The sequence below is a fragment of the Chiroxiphia lanceolata genome, chromosome 2, assembly GCF_009829145.1.
Source record: "Chiroxiphia lanceolata isolate bChiLan1 chromosome 2, bChiLan1.pri, whole genome shotgun sequence".
In the NCBI taxonomy this organism is placed as follows: Eukaryota; Metazoa; Chordata; class Aves; order Passeriformes; family Pipridae; genus Chiroxiphia; species Chiroxiphia lanceolata.
Genome location: NC_045638.1, coordinates 92,243,730 through 92,262,989, shown reverse-complemented (window position 1 = coordinate 92,262,989; position 19,260 = coordinate 92,243,730). Strand labels below are relative to the sequence as shown.

At 46.2% G+C, this 19,260-nt stretch overlaps 1 protein-coding gene across 1 annotated transcript; it reads right to left on the bottom strand.

The window, feature by feature from the left end:
* Positions 1 to 1,697: 1,697 nt before the first annotated feature.
* Positions 1,698 to 16,686, bottom strand: LOC116782627 (cystatin-A-like). Its single transcript, XM_032679442.1, has 5 exons — positions 16,662 to 16,686; positions 15,772 to 16,289; positions 15,204 to 15,295; positions 14,384 to 14,485; positions 1,698 to 1,920 (listed from the first exon to the last, which is right to left on the bottom strand). The coding sequence occupies exons 2-5, from the start codon at positions 15,989 to 15,991 to the stop codon at positions 1,792 to 1,794; spliced, it is 543 nt and encodes a 180-aa protein (XP_032535333.1). The 5' UTR covers positions 15,992 to 16,289; positions 16,662 to 16,686; the 3' UTR covers positions 1,698 to 1,791.
* Positions 16,687 to 19,260: the final 2,574 nt, after the last annotated feature.

The window sequence follows — 19,260 nt, the reverse complement described above, 5'->3', positions numbered from 1 at the left end:
GCTTCATGACGACCAAATTCTTCCAGCCTTCATAATTCGATAATTCTATGATTTTATAGCAACAGAAAAATCATGATATATTTGCTGGAAAAGCCCCCCCTCGCCCCCCCTCCGCCGTGAAGGACTAGGAATCAGAATGGGGAAAATCTCAGAAGTGGAAAAGGATGTACAGTGATTGAATGGACTTTATGATGCAGACTTTATAGTTATTAGGTACACACACATTGTACGTTCCCCCAGAATCTGTGTCTTTCGGCCACATCCCGGCCTGTTCGCCTCCCTGCTCCTCTGTTTCTCTGCCGATTGGCTGGAAAAGCTGCAGACAGGAGACAGCCCCCGTTCGCCCTTTCCTCCCCTGGTTCCTCCTGCGCTCCTCCCCTTTTTGCCCCTGTCCCTACCTTGGTTTGTCCCCCACTTGTCTGTCTCATGCTCTGCCCTGTCTTCTGGCCCTTTCCCCTCCCGAGCTGATAAAGACTGGGTGCACACGGGAATAAAGCATTCTACCTGCATCCCACTCTCCTGGCCCGGACTCGTGTAGTGCCACGGTCCTCCCCCCTTTTTTGCAACGCGGCACCCCCCCCCCCCCTTAATGTACTCTTACCTGGAGCTCTAGGCCTCCAGCTCCACAGGCTGCCTGAGAGCCACTCCTGCAGCCAATGGCAGTGACACACACTCTGGGCACAAGGGAAGTTCAGGAGCAAGGACCCTCTTTGGGAAGGTGATTTACAACCAAACCCTTTTCCCATGCACAGACAAGGGGATATATTCTCGTCCGGTTGAGTCCAAGGGAAGAGGAGGTCTGGTCAGGCAGGTGCCCTAAAGCCTGTTGTGTGTCACACAACACAGCACGGATGAAGACAAGTTGAGGAACCTCATTCTGTTGAAAGCTGGAGCCTGAGAACCTCCATTGGCATGTCCTTCCAGAAGATGCTGACATGGATGGCTGCCCCATCCCACTCACCATGGCTCAAAATCCCACTGGAAAGCATGCCCCAGTGTGGTGTTTCCTGAACCATTTATTAGTGAAGCAACAACAGAGTGGATCAGCTCTGCAGGGAGATTTCCATCAGCAAATTTGGCTGAAAGGCAGGGAACCATCTCAACAAAGAGCCTGATCCTGCATCCCCAGTCTCCTCACAAACTTGGCAGAGCTCTGCCTGCTCAAAGCCCCAGCAGAGCATTTATTTATAGGTGATGGCAGGGGAAACAATGCCTTCTTGCCCAGTCTGGTTCATGCTTCTCACCATGTCCTCCCTGTTAGTCCACCAGCTCCGTTTAGTTTCTAATACCTGCTGCTGTTAAATTTAGGGTTCTGCTGACCAACGGTGGAAGCAGACTGTCTTCCCATTCCTTCAAGGCACACATTCCTGCTCCCCGCCCCACCACCCCTCTCCTCCCTGTGAGTGAAGCTGCACTTAAGGGAGGATAGTTTGGGTTCTCAGTTCCCCCGTGCCAGAAATTGTCTATCTCCCACTCTTTCTGACAAGTCGCCAGTAGCTTGCATTTAATGCACTGAAACAAACCCAAAAAGCCCAAGTTACCCAACAGAGTTTTGGAAAGAGGAGCTGAAGTGGGTGGGCCCTGTCTTACAGCTGTAGTACCCCAGGTGGCAGAAACAGCTTGAAACAGTATTTTGGAGCCTACTTGAGCTTTAGCCGGGCAGCGGCCCAAGGCATGACACACAGCAAAGGAACAAATAGCTTTCAAGCCTTATTTTATTTTCATGCATTTACTGTCATGGTCAGAACCCCCACGTGACTTGTAGAAGTGAAGCACTGCCCTCATCGTGTCTCAGAAGTAGTCCAGAGGATCATTTCTGGTCTTGCCAGTCTGAAAATTGACAAGGACAGGATATACGTTCTCTGCAGGAAGGCCCACAAACACCTTTAAGTGGACATATTCAACACCATTAACTTGGACCTAGAAAACAAAACAGGGGGAAAGTGAGGAGCATGGGCTTGAAGCAGGTTCAAACAAAAGGATGCTCTTTACATACTTGAAAGACTGTCTTTGCCGTGGAGCTTAATTTGAGGTTCTATCTCCACTTTTTACTTCCACAGCTCTTCACCCAAGTCTGGGGAGTACTTGCTGTCTACACCTGGAGAAAACTCTATTAAAAACCTTCAGTCTCAGATGAAGGGAAAATGAGCAGGACTGCTTGAGGGTGGAAGCACCAGAAGGCGGAACAGGAGGAAGGTTTTGATGGTGTCCTGTTTTGGTCACCAAGATGGCAGCACATCAGCTCTCAGCCTCTTGGCACACTCAGGGTGGAAGACAAGACGCAGTGAGTCTTAATGACTCCGGGCTGGGACAAGATGCAGAGACAACATCTGCTCTTAGAAAGTACAGAAAGATCCTTCCAAAACCAGCATGTGGTCCTGAGAAGCAATGACAACCTGAAAGCCTTGTCTGCAGATTGGGAAAGAAGAGACAAATCTGGGATGCAACTGGGCATGACTTCTGGCTGGACTTCAGCCCTCTAGTAAATTGTTACTCTTCATTACTCAGTGCTTTGTCCACAACGTGAAAGCCCATCTCACAGGAGCAAGGAAAGGATAAATATCAATCATGTAGCTAAGGCACTGACTAGCCACAGAAGAGGTAGTCTGTCAGTACAGTCCCCTGGTGCCCACAGAGCACAAACAACTGGTGTTATGTTAAAAAAGCACCTGGGAGAGATGTTTGGCACTGTCTGTCCTTCCTGTCATCAACTAAATATGGGAAGCGTGGAGCAAATGCTCACCACATCTCTCTGCAGAATTACTCTCCCACAAATGCTACCAGACAATTTCTTTCCTAAAGATTCTGACTCTTGTCAGGGGAGCGTGTCCCTCCAGGCACATGTCCCCACACACGTGGGGTTTGAGAGACAGCAGTCCCATGCCAGGTGTGCTCTGCTCCAGAAGGCCAGCCTGCTGCTCAGCAGTGCTCGCTGGCTTTCAGATGCAAACCACAGCCAGCAAGTTCTTCCCTGCTACTTCACAGGAAGCTGCTCACAGATGTGGGTAAAGTTTTCTAGTAGAGGATGAATGGTGCTCTCAGAGGGATCTAAACTAAGCAGGACCGGGTTTCCCTCTACAGCAGAGAGAGGGGTTTGAAAATACAGAAAGAACTAATCCTCTTCTACAGTAGCGCCGAAGAGAGGAATTTTATAAACATCCTGAGATACTCCTCAACTCTATTACTCACATCAGATGCTTTTCTACCACATCTGCTTCTCTTTCCAGCTCTAAGCTACTCTGCACATCACCTATATTGTTTAACTGCAAAGCACTCCCTCCTATATCATATACAAACCTTAATGAAGTACATCGTCCCAGCAACTTTTTGAGTCCTGTAGAGTATGGCTCTAAAGATGTCATATCTCTCATCTACCCTGTCTTCAAACTGTTGTTTCACCTGTAAAAGAAAAGGAAAAATGGTTGGCACGTTCATACTCGGGCTTTTCTTTCACATCTACCACTTCAAATCCCATCCTTTCAAACATACATCCTTGATAAAATAAATCCAGAACCCTCACTCTAAATCGATTTACACCAGGACCTCCAGCCCTCCCTCCTAGCACTGCCTCCAGCACTATTTAAAATCCTGTGAGAAGGAGATTTCCTAATTGATTTCCCCTGCTCCAAAACTGTCCAGATGAACAGTCTCCTGCTCACTACAGACAGCAAACTGCTACTTGCTGCCCTTTTGATTCTGGATCAAAGGACGGAGGCACCAAGCCATGCCCCCTATCAGGGTACACCCTGTGTCAACCACACTGTTACACAGAAGTGCAAGCCAGCTCCCCTCACCTGGAACACCAGTGCCCACGCCAGTCAGCCTGGGAGGCTGAAAATCCCTGCTCTGTTTCACAGCCTCAGAGCTGCACTCAGGTCCTCTGATGCTTTTCTTCTAAAATATGCACAGTCTGGAAGCACAGAAGGACTGCCCAACATAAGGGTATTTTCCTTAGAGAACTATACCCAAGCCTCTGTGATGGGGAGGGACCAGGAAGAGTTCTCTCTCCTGCTCTCAGTACAAGGCAGAAAATAAAGAGCAAAGAATCATCTGGTTTCATTCTCCTGAAGTTACTGAGAATGAAAGAACACCAAAATTAAGATCATTCCTCTTCTGGAATCAAACAGAAAATCTCTACATCCACATTTCAAATGCCATATTTGCCCTGTACTTTGGGAGCATTAGCACAGTGATGCCTTAAGCCCCTAATGGTTTTTTTATTTTTCTAAGATTTGTAAGACCTCTAAGTTTTATAAGTAGTGGAAGTAGATTTTAAAAGCAGCAACCTCCCCCCCCCTTTTTTGTCCCTTGTTCCTTTCCCTTTCTCCAGTACCCTTGTTTATACATTCCTTAACCCTCTTACCCCATTCTATGCTCCCCATATCAATCCTACTTCTGAAGCTAATAGAAATGTTTAGTCTTTTGTCAAGGCAAGGCCTAGATGGTTGACAGAACAGCATATCAAGGCCTAAACCACAGAATACGGTCAAGAATTAGGTAACTATGTACCCTTTCTGCTCTGATGATGTTGAAGATGGGATGAATGGGGGGTCGCGAAATACACCCCAGACCCATTTTAAGGGGGTGGACCCGGGGCTGACCAGAGTAAAGGCCACAGGGTGGACACATCTGGGATTGGATGGATGGTATTATAAAATGTAACATCTCAGGCACAGCCGGCGCGCGTCTTGTAACATCTACTGCCTTGGCAAATAAACCCTTTCTTATCTCACCCCTAATTAACTGCTCCGGGAGATTTTTTCAGCACCTAAATCCCACGGCAACAACAGCCTGAAACCAGCATTCATATTTGGAATTTGAGCCTGTTTGCTCACTGACAGCCTAGTGCTGAAATACTTTTGATCACCCAGAAATGACACAGCCCAGCACTGAAAATGTAGCTCAGTATCTGGGACGCAGCACTGGCCCAGCCATGTTCAAAGGAAGCCCTTGAGGCATTTCACAAGACTCATTAGTCAAATTTCAAGGCACCGACCCCTTCCTGGTGACTGAGGAGCTTAGTGTCGTGACAGGGAGCATGTTATACAGACCAGCGACAGAGACCACACCAGTGTCATCACTGAACTGTGTATTGCAATTGCTATATTTTGCTAAGAGTAATCAGATCTGCATGGAGTTAGCAGAATATTTTTATCCCTCTGCTAAATCACAAGCCTTGTGTGACATTAAATACCTTCAAGTAAGCAAAGTGGGTTTTAAACAATATCCCTTCCACCTGTGCACTACCTAAATCAATCCTGCTGGGAGCCCTGCACAGGGAGTGTGCAGCAGTGTTGGCTGATGCCTTCAGCCTCACCCTTTCCTGGGGGTCCTTCCTCAAGGATGGCATAAGTTACACTTCATGCAATGGCTCAAGAGGGAAGAACTCGTCTTGCAGACAGAGGATGAAGGGGCTCAGGTGAGTGGGAAGACAAGACGGGACACACAGACGGAGTCTTCCCATGCCACGTTGCTCCCCTCCAGCTCCTAAGGATGCAATTTATACTTATTTGAAAAAGAGCTGCTGTACTGCAGGGCTGCTGCTATCGCAGCTGCTTCCAGGACAGGACCACTGCCTGTGACCAACCACCTGCCTGCCTTGTGCCAAGCTCACCTTGCCCCACGGGCTCACTATTTGCCCTTGCATCATAGTTGTGACTCCAGAAAACAATGCCAGCAGAGAACATACCATTTATCCATTGCCTTGTCCTGTTTAAATCATTTTTTAGGGCAGACTGGCATGTAGTTGGTCCCATCCATGGCCTTCAGGGAGGAATTAGTTCTACCACGTACAAACTTCTCCCTTCAAATACGCCTCCTCTCGTTTCAAACAAGCCACTTCAGTGCTGGCATAGCAGAGCTGGGCTTTGAACTACATGTGAACATTCACTGAAGCTAGCCAGTTTAAACCCTGCTTCAGTATCACCATCTGGTCTCTCAGCCTTTACGCAACCTTCAGCACTCAGCTCTTTGCACACAGAGACTTCATCTAGAGACTAGGCACAACTCACCTGGTTGGTGATACCCTGGACTTCTTTAGTAGCAGGCTCGGGGGGAGATAAGCCCCCAACAACAGTTGACATGACAGGTGGTTCTGAAGAGGGAAGTTTAGCACAGTCTGAGCAGAGTCACCAGGCATCTTGCATATATATAGAGAGAGATATATATATATACACACACAGATACACAGAGACACGAGTGTGTTGAATTAAAAGTAAGAAATCTGTCAGAAAATAAACCCCCCTGCATTCCAGCTGGGCCTTGGGGCAAGAGGGGCTGGGTATGGCTACACTTAATTTAGGATTAGAAGCAATTCATCACTGTAACTCTAGTCATGTTCAATAGGAATTTCCACCAGCACAGATTCACAAATAGTGTGTTTTACACTTTGATTGCAATCAAGGAGAACTTCTGCGCTCACAGATTCACAAACAGTTCGGTTTATTGAAGCAACAGATATTCAGATGTGAAATTGCCATTGGTAAATGCACCTGCTGCAACAAAGCTCTAACAACAATAATAATGTTTTACTAACCCGGGGAATAGTAACAATCAGACACAAAGGCTTACCACGAAGACGTTCCTACTTGGGATGAGAGAGAGGAGAGTAGTCCGTTGACTGTCCCTGAGGTCTTTTTGGGTCTTCCCCGTACTTCGATGAAGTTTCTACCCTCCTTATATACAGCCCAATGGTCTCCTCCTCCTCCTGTTACATATGGTGTGATCGAAGTGGAGAGCTGAGTAACGTAGTCATGTGTGGTAGCACATACTTCATTAACCTTGCAGGGGGGTTGCGTTTCCTGTTCAATGACTCTTAATTTTTGGGCCTGGTATGCTTCAAGGTTCCGGTCTTACGATTTTATTCTGGTCTGTTCTGTTTGTCAGAGCCAAAAGATGATCATCCTGGCTCCACTGAAATAGAAATGAAAGTGAAATAAAATTTAACTATGTTAATTTAGCTATGTAAGTGTGACTTTGCAAAATGTAAAACTGCTTAAAAGTTTCTGCCCAAACTGTGGGCAATTAAGATAAAAATAGTTTAGGGATCAGGGAATGCTTTTTAGCACGTAGAGAGGGGTGGGGAACCTGAAACTGTTTGAAATGATAAAACTTTATGTAACTACTCTATAATGGCAAGAATAGGAGGTAAAACTAAGTGTCTATTTAGATAAGGCAGACTGCAAGAAACCACCACAAGCGTGTGTATAGATAATTTTAAACTTGTTACTTTCAAACTGTAGAAAAAGTTAGGATATTCCTTTCCTCAGTGGAGTGCACGGGGGAAAACACCTGCCCCTTTCGCATTCCCCAGCTGTAATAAAAGTGCTTTTCACATTGTTCAATGGTTTCTTTGAATCACACAGCACCTCCTCCTTCGGCCAACACATCCTTTCTTGACGTCAACCATGCCCATCTCCATCCGCAAAGATAACGTAGAGGGTACCCACTGTAGACCATAAATAGGCAGCCTTAACCATTGCCTGGCTCCTGGGTCATCATCCCACAGTGTCATGGAATCATGGGACCTACAACACATGGAGCCTACCATTGCTGAACTGGAGAAACCAACTAACTGGGAAAACGGGGGGGGAAGCAATGTAAAATGCTGATAATATTAAAAATAAATGTAAAAAGCACTTTAAGATTCTTAAGTTGAGTTCAGTCCTCAGGTTAATAAGAAAAGCAAACACTGGACCCCAGCCACCTACATCTCAAGACAATTGGTTTGGGCTGCAAATGGAATCTCTTGCCTCTCCACCCATGTGCAGACAACTGCTCTGTGCACTTAGGAAATGGATCAAAGTCACATCCCATAAGTCCCAATACCTTTCAAGATCAGAAGAAAGCATGCAGTAGTTTCCCTACTGCAGGTCCTGTTTAACTTCGCATTTTATTACCTCAGTATCCTTCCCAATGCAAAAGAGGAGCAGATTGCATCTTGTCTTCAGTGACTTGACTTCCCTCTGCCTAACCAGAAAGGTGCCAAGGTAAACACCAGCACCAGAACTAGAAAAAATTAAATTCCAGCTTCGCGTAAGTACTGCAAGAATGGTATTTCTGCTTCTTTCCCATCACAAGCTCTAGAGCTGCATTCAGGCAATACATAATAACAACTGACTATCCAGGAACATTTACATTTCAACTCAAACCCTAGTGCCAATTGCTGGGAAGACAAAGTACCATCCCTCTTGCTGGAGCAGCAGTGTGTGCACAATTGCTGTCCTAATGCCAAGGTACACTGCTGAAACAGGCAACATGCAGAATAGATAGTCAGAAGGATTAATTCCCAGTTACAGACACATGGCACAGTCACATTCATGACCATATCTGAATGGAAAAAGCTCAAAACCTACTGAGGGACGACTAAGAAGTGTTACCAGCCCTCCTAGGTAAGGGAGGACTAACACTTCCAGACTACAAAAAAAATTACTCCCCTTTGGTATTCCTGCCGTCCCTCTCTCCAGAAAACAGGAGGAATATTGTTCCAGAGCAAGGAGCAGAGAAGCAGCAAGAGACCAGTCAATTTGTAGTCTCCAGGGGTGGGTACGTGGGAGTAGGTGAAATGAGACTACGTGCTGCACACGGGCAAAGGGCATTTCTGCTGCAATCTAAAACGAGAAGATGCAAAAACGAGCTCGAGAGTCCGAGACACATCCTCAGAGAGGTACAGTCAATGCTCTGACTTTATTCCAAAAATACACACATTATCAGGGGTCCTACAGGGTTCACACGCTCTAGTCTAACTTTCTATTGGTTACATTTAATTTCACACGCGATATCTATAACTTTCTTGGCTCTACTAGCCAAGGCACATTTCCAGGCCCCCCCATCTTCTGGTTTCTCACACTCTGGATAACAACCTCCTTCCTTGTTTTCCTCTATGCAGCTTTCTGATATCTGCTGCTCAAGGACACACATCTGCTGCTGGACAACACAGGTCCCTGCCGTCCGGCACGCAGGCCGGATTGTGCAAGCAGGCCTGAAGCAGTGTATGTCCTGCATCATCTAAGATTCTTTCAACAGCAATCAGCACGAGGGAGTTTGCTCAAAACAAGTGTGTTTATGGCCACAACAGTGGGGTCTGTGTAGCACAGACTTCCCAGTGTGCTACCCAGGCTACTGACCCTCCTCCTCACAGGTGACAAGTGATGCAACAGGCTCTAAACTTCACACCTCACTTCTAGGCCCCTTCTTGGTACAAAGGACCTGAGATTCAGAATCTGGGGCTCTAGGGGCCTTAAACTCAACAGTATATAGAGCAGTGTTGCCGCCACCACCTGCGTCTCCTAGAACGCTTCCATCAACGCTGTCTCCATTCAATCCTAAACATCCACCGGTCAGATTATGTGACCAATACATCTGTTCTAGAACAAGCAGCAGTCACAAGTATTGAGGTCATGTTGCTGAGAACACAGCTGCGTTGGGCAGGGCACTTCTCCAGGATGAAGGACCACCGCCTCCCTAAGATCCTGCTTTATGGTGAACTTGCCACCGGCTGCCGCAAGAGAGGAGCCCCGAAGAAAAGATACAAGGACTCCCTGAAACAACATCTCAGCCTTGGCCATATTGATCAACATAACTGCTCTACTCTGGCCTCCAATCGGGAGACCTGGAGACACACCATCTATAACGCTGCTGCTGCTTTTGAGAATGCACGCAGGATCACCCTTGAGGAGAAAAGGCAATGCAGAAAGAATCGTGTCTTGCAGAATATATCATCTAAGGAGTCTTTCTGTTGTGCCTTTTGCAACCGGACGTACCTGTCTCGTATTGGCCTTTTTAGCCACCAGCGCACTTGTAACAAACGTGGGTAGAGTCCTTCTTCAAATCTTCGTTCACGAAGCCCAGCCATGATGATACATGAGAGCTGTTACTGATAAAGGTGTTGCAGAATTTCCCAAACTTGAGCAGCAGTGCTATGGGAGGGCACGAAAAACATTTGAGGAGAAACAGTTGCCTTGAGACAACATCTTTCTGAACCAGGAGAAAAATGCTTCCAGGTCTCAGGAAGAAAAGGAATGGGAGCTGCTAAAACTGCTAATGGCTGCCCCAAAATCCAGGGATAGTTTTAAGACTGGGATGCAGTACTCATCCTACACATATACTTCAGGAAGTCATTTTGAAGTGCTGACCGACCTTTCACAGACCTGTCATCAAAGGTGATCAATGGCAATGGATTAACCTCATCCTAGGCAACCTTCGCCTACACCCCTCTCTAGTCAGCTTCAGATGTAACAAAACAGGATTTGGAACAAAAGCATGAAAAGAACAGCAGTTCCCATTCCATCTCTTGCACAACATCAACAAGCTAACGCCTGTCCTCTTTTAGGATTTGTGACATCTGATATTACGTACCATTCCAGCCTGCACTCTGCATTTGCACAGATGAGAATTTCCCTTCAATTTGCTGCTGTTATATTGGAGAATCTCTGCTGGCAGAACATCTCTGGCATTCTTTATAGTCGTGAAGATGAATAACATCTTGCACCATGTCCTACCCCAATAAGGAAGAAACAAAGTTGACAGCTTGCAGGCCACTACGGCCTGGTCCTGTATATGCAAGTTGAAGAACTACAAGCTACAGTAAATAAAAACACTGGTACAGGAAGAAAACAAAGCAAACAAAAATATAAAAATCCTCTGACCAAAATCCAAACCCCAGATTTATGTATTTACAACTCATCTTTAAGCCAGAAACAAAGGTAGTTCTGGAGGAACGATTGTGAACGCCCGAGTCAGTAGTTCAGCCTTCTGGTTTCACAGCGTAAAGACACCTCATTGTGACTGGGTTGTATGACACATGGTCTGAATGTTTTCAAGAACTAGAGGAAAGTAGCCCTCCACGTACCAGTTGAAGATCTGTTTTCATGATCACAGGAACATCAGCCTTGACTTTCACCACGCTGGTCTGAAAAAAAAGGTTTCCCCTTCTGCTCCTCATCCTGATTTCAAAAGATTTCTGACATCATACATCAAGAAAGATCAGTAGAAACCTGACTTTCAGCAGCACAAAGATCTCAGCCCAGCCTATGCTGAGCCTGTGGTACCAGTAAAGAGCCTCCTCCCCTCAGTCTGCTTCACGACGACCAAATTCTTCCAACTTTCATAATTTGATAATTCTATGATTTTATAGCAACAGAAAAATCATGATATATTTGCTGGAAAAGCCCCCTCCCCCGTGAAGGACTAGGAATCAGAATGGGGAAAATCTCAGAAGTGGAAAAGGATGTACAGTGATTGAATGGACTTTATGATGCAGACTTTATAGTTATTAGGTACACACACACTGTACGTTCCCCCAGAATCTGTGTCTTTCGGTCACATCCCGGCCTGTTCGCCTCCCTGCTCCTCTGTTTCTCTGCCGATTGGCTGGAAAAGCTGCAGACAGGAGACAGCCCCCGTTCGCCCTTTCCTCCCCTGGTTCCTCCTGCGCTCCTCCCCTTTTTGCCCCTATCCCTACCTTGATTTGTCCCCCGCTTGTCTGTCTCATGCTCTGTCCTGTCTTCTGGCCCTTTCCCCTCCCGAGCTGATAAAGACTGGGTGCACACGGGAATAAAGCATTCTACCTGCATCCCACTCTCCTGGCCCGGACTCGTGTAGTGCCACGGTCCTCCCCCCTTTTTTGCAACGCGGCACCCCCGCCCCCCCCCTTACTGTACTCTTACCTGGAGCTCTAGGCCTCCAGCTCCACAGGCTGCCTGAGAGCCACTCCCGCAGCCAATGGCAGTGACACACACTCTGGGCACAAGGGAAGTTCAGGAGCAAGGACCCTCTTTGGGAAGGTGATTTACAACCAAACCCTTTTCCCGTGCACAGACAAGGGGATATATTCTCATCCTACTGAGTCCAAGGGAAGAGGAGGTCTGGTCAGGCAGGTGCCCTAAAGCCTGTTGTGTGTCACACAACACAGCACGGATGAAGACAAGTTGAGGAACCTCATTCTGTTGAAAGCTGGAGCCTGAGAACCTCCATTGGCATGTCCTTCCAGAAGATGCTGACATGGATGGCTGCCCCATCCCACTCACCATGGCTCAAAATCCCACTGGAAAGCATGCCCCAGTGTGGTGTTTCCTGAACCATTCGTTAGTGAAGCAACAACAGAGTGGATCAGCTCTGCAGGGAGATTTCCATCAGCAAACTTGGCTGAAAGGCAGGGAACCATCTCAACAAAGAGCCTGATCCTGCATCCCCAGTCTCCTCACAAACTTGGCAGAGCTCTGCCTGCTCAAAACCCCAGCAGAGCATTTATTTATAGGTGATGGCAGGGGAAACAATGCCTTCTTGCCCAGTCTGGTTCATGCTTCTCACCATGTCCTCCCTGTTAGTCCACAAGCTCCGTTTAGTTTCTAATACCTGCTGCTGTTAAATTTAGGGTTCTGTTGACCAATGGTGGAAGCAGACTGTCTTCCCATTCCTTCAAGGCACACGTTCCTGCTCCCCGCCCCACCACCCCTCTCCTCCCTGTGAGTGAAGCTGCACTTAAGGGAGGATAGTTTGGGTTCTCAGTTCCCCCGTGCCAGAAATTGTCTATCTCCCACTCTTTCTGACAAGTCGCCAGTAGCTTGCATTTAATGCACTGAAACAAACCCAAAAAGCCCAAGATACCCAACAGAGTTTTGGAAAGAGGAGCTGAAGTGGGTGGGCCCTGTCTTACAGCTGTAGTACCCCAGGTGGCAGAAACAGCTTGAAACAGTATTTTGGAGCCTACTTGAGCTTTAGCCGGGCAGCGGCCCAAGGCATGACACACAGCAAAGGAACAAATAGCTTTCAAGCCTTATTTTATTTTCATGCATTTACTGTCATGGTCAGAACCCCCACGTGACTTGTAGAAGTGAAGCACTGCCCTCATCGTGTCTCAGAAGTAGTCCAGAGGATCATTTCTGGTCTTGCCAGTCTGATATTCGATAAGGGTAGGATATACGTTCTGTGCAGGAGGGCCCACAAGCACCTTTAAGTGGACATAGTCAGTACCACTAACTTGGACCTAGAAAACAAAACAGGGGGAAAGTGAGGAGCATGGGCTTGAAGCAGGTTCAAACAAAAGGATGCTCTTTACATACTTGAAAGACTGTCTTTGCCGTGGAGCTTAATTTGAGGTTCTATCTCCACTTTTTACTTCCACAGCTCTTCACCCAAGTCTGGGTAATACCTGCTGGCAGAAAACTTTCTACACCTGGAGAAAACTCTATTAAACTCTATTAAAAACCTTCAGTCTCAGATGAAGGGAAAATGAGCAGGACTGCTTGAGGGTGGAAGCACCAGAAGGCGGAACAGGAGGAAGGTTTTGATGGTGTCCTGTTTTGGTCACCAAGATGGCAGCACATCAGCTCTCAGCCTCTTGGCACACTCAGGGTGGAAGACAAGACGCAGTGAGTCTTAATGACTCCGGGCTGGGACAAGATGCAGAGACAACATCTGCTCTTAGAAAGTACAGAAAGATCCTTCCAAAACCAGCATGTGGTCCTGAGAAGCAATGACAACCTGAAAGCCTTGTCTGCAGATTGGGAAAGAAGAGACAAATCTGGGATGCAACTGGGCATGACTTCTGGTTGGACTTCAGCCCTCTAGTAAATTGTTACTCTTCATTACTCAGTGCTTTGTCCACAACGTGAAAGCCCATCTCACAGGAGCAAGGAAAGGATAAATATCAATCATGTAGCTAAGACACTGACTAGCCACAGAAGAGGTAGTCTGTCAGTACAGTCCCCTGGTGCCCACAGAGCACAAACAACTGGTGTTATGTTAAAAAAGCACCTGGGAGAGATGTTTGGCACTGTCTGTCCTTCCTGTCATCAACTAAATATGAGAAGCGTGGAGCAAATGCTCACCACATCTCTCTGCAGAATTACTCTCCCACAAATGCTACCAGACAATTTCTTTCCTAAAGATTCTGACTCTTGTCAGGGGAGCGTGTCCCTCCAGGCACATGTCCCCACACACGTGGGGTTTGAGAGACAGCAGTCCCATGCCAGGTGTGCTCTGCTCCAGAAGGCCAGCCTGCTGCTCAGCAGTGCTCGCTGGCTTTCAGATGCAAACCACAGCCAGCAAGTTCTTCCCTGCTACTTCACAGGAAGCTGCTCACAGATGTGGGTAACGTTTTCTAGTAGAGGATGAATGGTGCTCTCAGAGGGATCTAAACTAAGCAGGACCGGGTTTCCCTCTACAGCAGAGAGAGGGGTTTGAAAATACAGAAAGAACTAATCCTCTTCTACAGTAGCGCCGAAGAGAGGAATTTTATAAACATCCTGAGATACTCCTCAACTCTATTACTCACATCAGATGCTTTTCTACCACATCTGCTTCTCTTTCCAGCTCTAAGCTACTCTGCACGTCACCTATATTGTTTAACTGCAAAGCACTCCCTCCTATATCATATACAAACCTTAATGAAGTACATTGTCCCAGCAACTACTTGAGTCCTGTAGAGTATGGCTCTAAAGATGTCATAGCTCCCGTTTACTCTGACTCTAAATTGTAGTTTAACCTGTAAAAGAAAAGGAAAAATGGTTGGTACATTCATACTCGGGCTTTTCTTTCACATCTACCACTTCAAATCCCATCCTTTCAAACATACATCCTTGATAAAATAAATCCAGAACCCCCACTCTAAATCGATTTACACCAGGACCTCCAGCCCTCCCTCCTAGCACTGCCTCCAGCACTATTTAAAATCCTGTGAGAAGGAGATTTCCTAATTGATTTCCCCTGCTCCAAAACTGTCCAGCTGAACAGTCTCCTGCTCACTACAGACAGCAAACTGCTACTTGCTGCCCTTTTGATTCTGGATCAAAGGACGGAGGTACCAAGCCATGCCCCCTGTAAGGGTACACCCTGTGTCAACCACACTGTTACACAGAAATGCAAGCCAGCTCTCCTCACCTAGAAGACCAGTGCCTTGTCCTGTTTAAATCATTTTTTAGGGCAGACTGGCATGTAGTTGGTCCCATCCATGGCCTTCAGGGAGGAATTAGTTCTACCACGTACAAACTTCTCCCTTCAAATACGCCTCCTCTCGTTTCAAACAAGCCACTTCAGTGCTGGCATAGCAGAGCTGGGCTTTGAACTACATGTGAACATTCACTGAAGCTAGCCAGTTTAAACCCTGCTTCAGTATCACCATCTGGTCTCTCAGCCTTTACGCAACCTTCAGCACTCAGCTCTTTGCACACAGAGACTTCATCTAGAGACTAGGCACAACTCACCTGGTTGGTGATATCCTGCACTTCTTGAGTAGGAAGGTCGGGGGGAGATAAGCCCCCAGCGATAGGTGACTGCTTTAACATGACAGGTGGTTCTGAAGAGGGAAGTTTAGCACAGTCTGAGCAGAGTCACCAGGCATCTTGCATATATATAGAGAGAGATATATATATATACACACACAGATACACAGAGACACGAGTGTGTTGAATTAAAAGTAAGAAATCTGTCAGAAAATAAACCCCCCTGCATTCCAGCTGGGCCTTGGGGCAAGAGGGGCTGGGTATGGCTACACTTAATTTAGGATTAGAAGCAATTCATCACTGTAACTCTAGTCATGTTCAATAGGAATTTCCACCAGCACAGATTCACAAATAGTGTGTTTTACACTTTGATTGCAATCAAGGAGAACTTCTGCGCTCACAGATTCACAAACAGTTCGGTTTATTGAAGCAACAGAAATTCAGATGTGAAATTGCCATTGGTAAATGCACCTGCTGCAACAAAGCTCTAACAACAATAATAATGTTTTACTAACCCGGGGAATAGCAACAATCAGACACAAAGGCTTACCACGAAGACGTTCCTGCTTGGGATGAGAGAGAGGAGAGTAGTCCGTTGACTGTCCCTGAGGTCTTTTTGGGTCTTCCCTGTACTTCAGTGAAGTTTCTACCCTTCTTATATACAGCCCAATGGTCTCCTCCTCCTCCTTTTTTGTATGGCGTGATAGAAGTGGAGAGCTGAGTAACATAGTCATGTGTGGTAGCACGTAATTCATTAAGCTTATTGACATATGCAGGGTGGTTCTGTTTCCTGTTCAAATGAGTCTTAATTTTTGGGCCTGGCATGCTTCAAGGTTCCGGTCTTACGATTTTCTTCTGGTCTGTTCTGTTTGTCAGAGCCAAAAGATGATCATCCTGGCTCCACAGCACCTCCTCCGTCGGCCAACACATCCTTTCTTGACGTCAACCATGCCCATCTCCATCCGCAAAGATAACGTAGAGGGTACCCACTGTAGGCCATAAATAGGCAGCCTTAACCATTGCCTGGCTCCTGGGTCATCATCCCACAGTGTCATGGAATCATGGGACCTACAACACATGGAGCCTACCATTGCTGAACTGGAGAAGCCAACTAACTGGGAAAACGGGGGGGGAAACAATGTAAAATGCTGACAATATTAAAAATAAATGTAAAAAGCACTTTAAGATTCTTAAGTTGAGTTCAGTCTTCAGGTTAATAAGAAAAGCAAACACTGGACCCCAGCCACCTACATCTCAAGACAATTGGTTTGGGCTGCAAATGGAATCTCTTGCCTCTCCACCCATGTGCAGACAACTGCTCTGTGCACTTAGGAAATGGATCAAAGTCACATCCCATAAGTCCCAATACCTTTCAAGATCAGAAGAAAGCATGCAGTAGTTTCCCTACTGCAGGTCCTGTTTAACTTCGCATTTTATTACCTCAGTATCCTTCCCAATGCAAAAGAGGAGCAGATTGCATCTTGTCTTCAGTGACTTGACTTCCCTCTGTCTAACCAGAAAGGTGCCAAGGTAAACACCAGCACCAGAACTAGAAAAAATTAAATTCCAGCTTCGGCTAAGTACTGCAAGAATGGTATTTCTGCTTCTTTCCCATCACAAGCTCTAGAGCTGCATTCAGGCAATACATAATAACAACTGACTATCCAGGAACATTTACATTTCAACTCAAACCCTAGTGCCGATTGCTGGGAAGACAAAGTACCATCCCTCTTGCTGGAGCAGCAGTGTGTGCACAATTGCTGTCCTAATGCCAAGGTACACTGCTGAAACAGGCAACATGCAGAATAGATAGTCAGAAGGATTAATTCCCAGTTACAGACATGGCACAGTCACATTCATGACCATATCTGAATGGAAAAAGCTCAAAACCTACTGAGGGACGACTAAGAAGTGTTACCAGCCCTCCTAGATAAGGGAGGACTAACACTTCCAGACCACAGAAAAAATTACTCCCCTTTAGTATTCCTGCCATCCCTCTCTCCAGAAAACAGGAGGAATATTGTTCCAGAGCAAGGACCAGAGAAGCAGCAAGAGACCAGCCAATTTGTAGTCTCCAGGGGTGGGTACGTGGGAGTAGGTGAAATGAGACTACGTGCTGCACACGGGCAAAGGGCATTTCTGCTGCAATCAGCACGAGGGAGTTTGCCCATAACAAGTGTGTTTATGGCCACAGCAATGGGGGCTGTGTAGCACAGACTTCCCAGTGTGCTACCCAGGCTACTGACCCTCCTCCTCACAGGTGACAAGTGATGCAACAGGCTCTAAACAAGGACTTCACACCTGACTTCTAGGCCCGTTCTTGGTACAAAGGACCGGAGATTCAGAATCTGGGGCTCTAGGGGCCCTAAACTCAACAGTATATAGAGCAGTGTTAGAGCTGTTACTGATAAAGGTGTTGCAGAATTTCCCAAACTTGAGCAGCAGTGCTATGGGAGGGCATGAAAAGCATCTGAGGAGAAACAGTCGCCTTGAGACAACATCTTTCTGAACCAAGAGAAAAATGCTTCCAGGTCTCAGGAAGAAAAGGAATGGGAGCTGCTAAAACTGCTAATGGCTGCCCCAAAATCCAGTGATAGTTTTAAGACTGGGATGCAGTACTCATCCTGCACATATACTTCAGGAAGTCATTTTGAAGTGCTGACCTTTCACAGACCTGTCATCAAAGATGATCAGTGGCAATGGATTAACCTCACCCTAGGCAACCTTCGCCTACACCCCTCTCTAGTCAGCTTCAGATGTAACAAAACAGGATTTGGAACAAAAGCATGAAAAGAACAGCGGCTCCCATTCCATCTCTTGCACAACATCGACAAGCTAACGCCTGTCCTCTTTTAGGATTTGTGCTTTTACTTGCAGAAATAAAAGTTAAAACCAGGAAAAGGATTTAATCGTGCTCTTTGTAGCGTCCATTATTTGATTCCCATGTGACACCAAGGAGCCCAGTAGTTTTGTAACTACCTCCATGGTAACGCTGAAGCAAGGTTCAATCCAGACTAAGCCTGATCCTAGAATGGATGGGGTCACTAGACAGAGATTTTACCGGACTGTGTTCAGTGTGGCCCACAGCTCATACCAATGCCATTTCAGACCATCAGTAACCATCCCCCTTCACAGGCACATCTGAAAGACTCAGAAAATAGCAGAGTCATGTTCTCCTGCCCCGTGCCCCAAAGCACAGCATGCAATTCCACTTACTCACCTTCTTGTTCCACCAAGTTCAACAGCAAGATACAAACAGCCTCTGATCCACATGATTTGCCATGGACTATTGTAAGAGATATCCCTCAGCACTCAGAGCAAAACTAAATGGAGCAATACAACTTCTTAGTGCAAACCTCTGCATACAAGCTGCAGACACCCAAAGAAGGGATGTTTGGGACTTAGGAGTCTTCTTACGGTGTCTGAAGTATTTCAGAGACAGCTTTGTAGAGGGCTACTTCTTTGCCCTTATACTCAAAATGAAAATAATGTTACGTTGGATTGGCTTTCTGGTGTTTTAGTTTTACACAGTTTTCTCATAACAAATTTAAAAAAAAAAAATCTGTGTATGTATCACATCCATTTCACAGGTCATTTTTCACAGCATCTGCTAAAGTGAATAAGCTTTCCCACAACAGCTGAGCAAACATCTGGATGGATAAAGGAGGACAATGATTAATTCTCATTACAGTCTCTAGTTTCTACAGAAACACAAGCTTAAATTTCAAGAGTATTGATGCCAACTCTTTAAGCTAGCACAAGACTCTATCATACAACTGGCTTAAAAGGAGAATTTGTCCTTGCAGTTGACCCAAGCCACAGAGAGAACAAGTACTTTAGACACCTACAGAAGAGGTCACTATTAAAGTACTGACTTTGAAATAAAAGCTGACTGTTCTCAACATCTCATTAATCGTTCATGTCATGAATTTAGGTTACTGCTAATTCAGCCCATAGTTCTGAGCAGTATTTGATTTCCATTTTGATGAAAAACAATTATAAGAATTTAACAGTTGATGGACAAACATGTTTTCTGCTT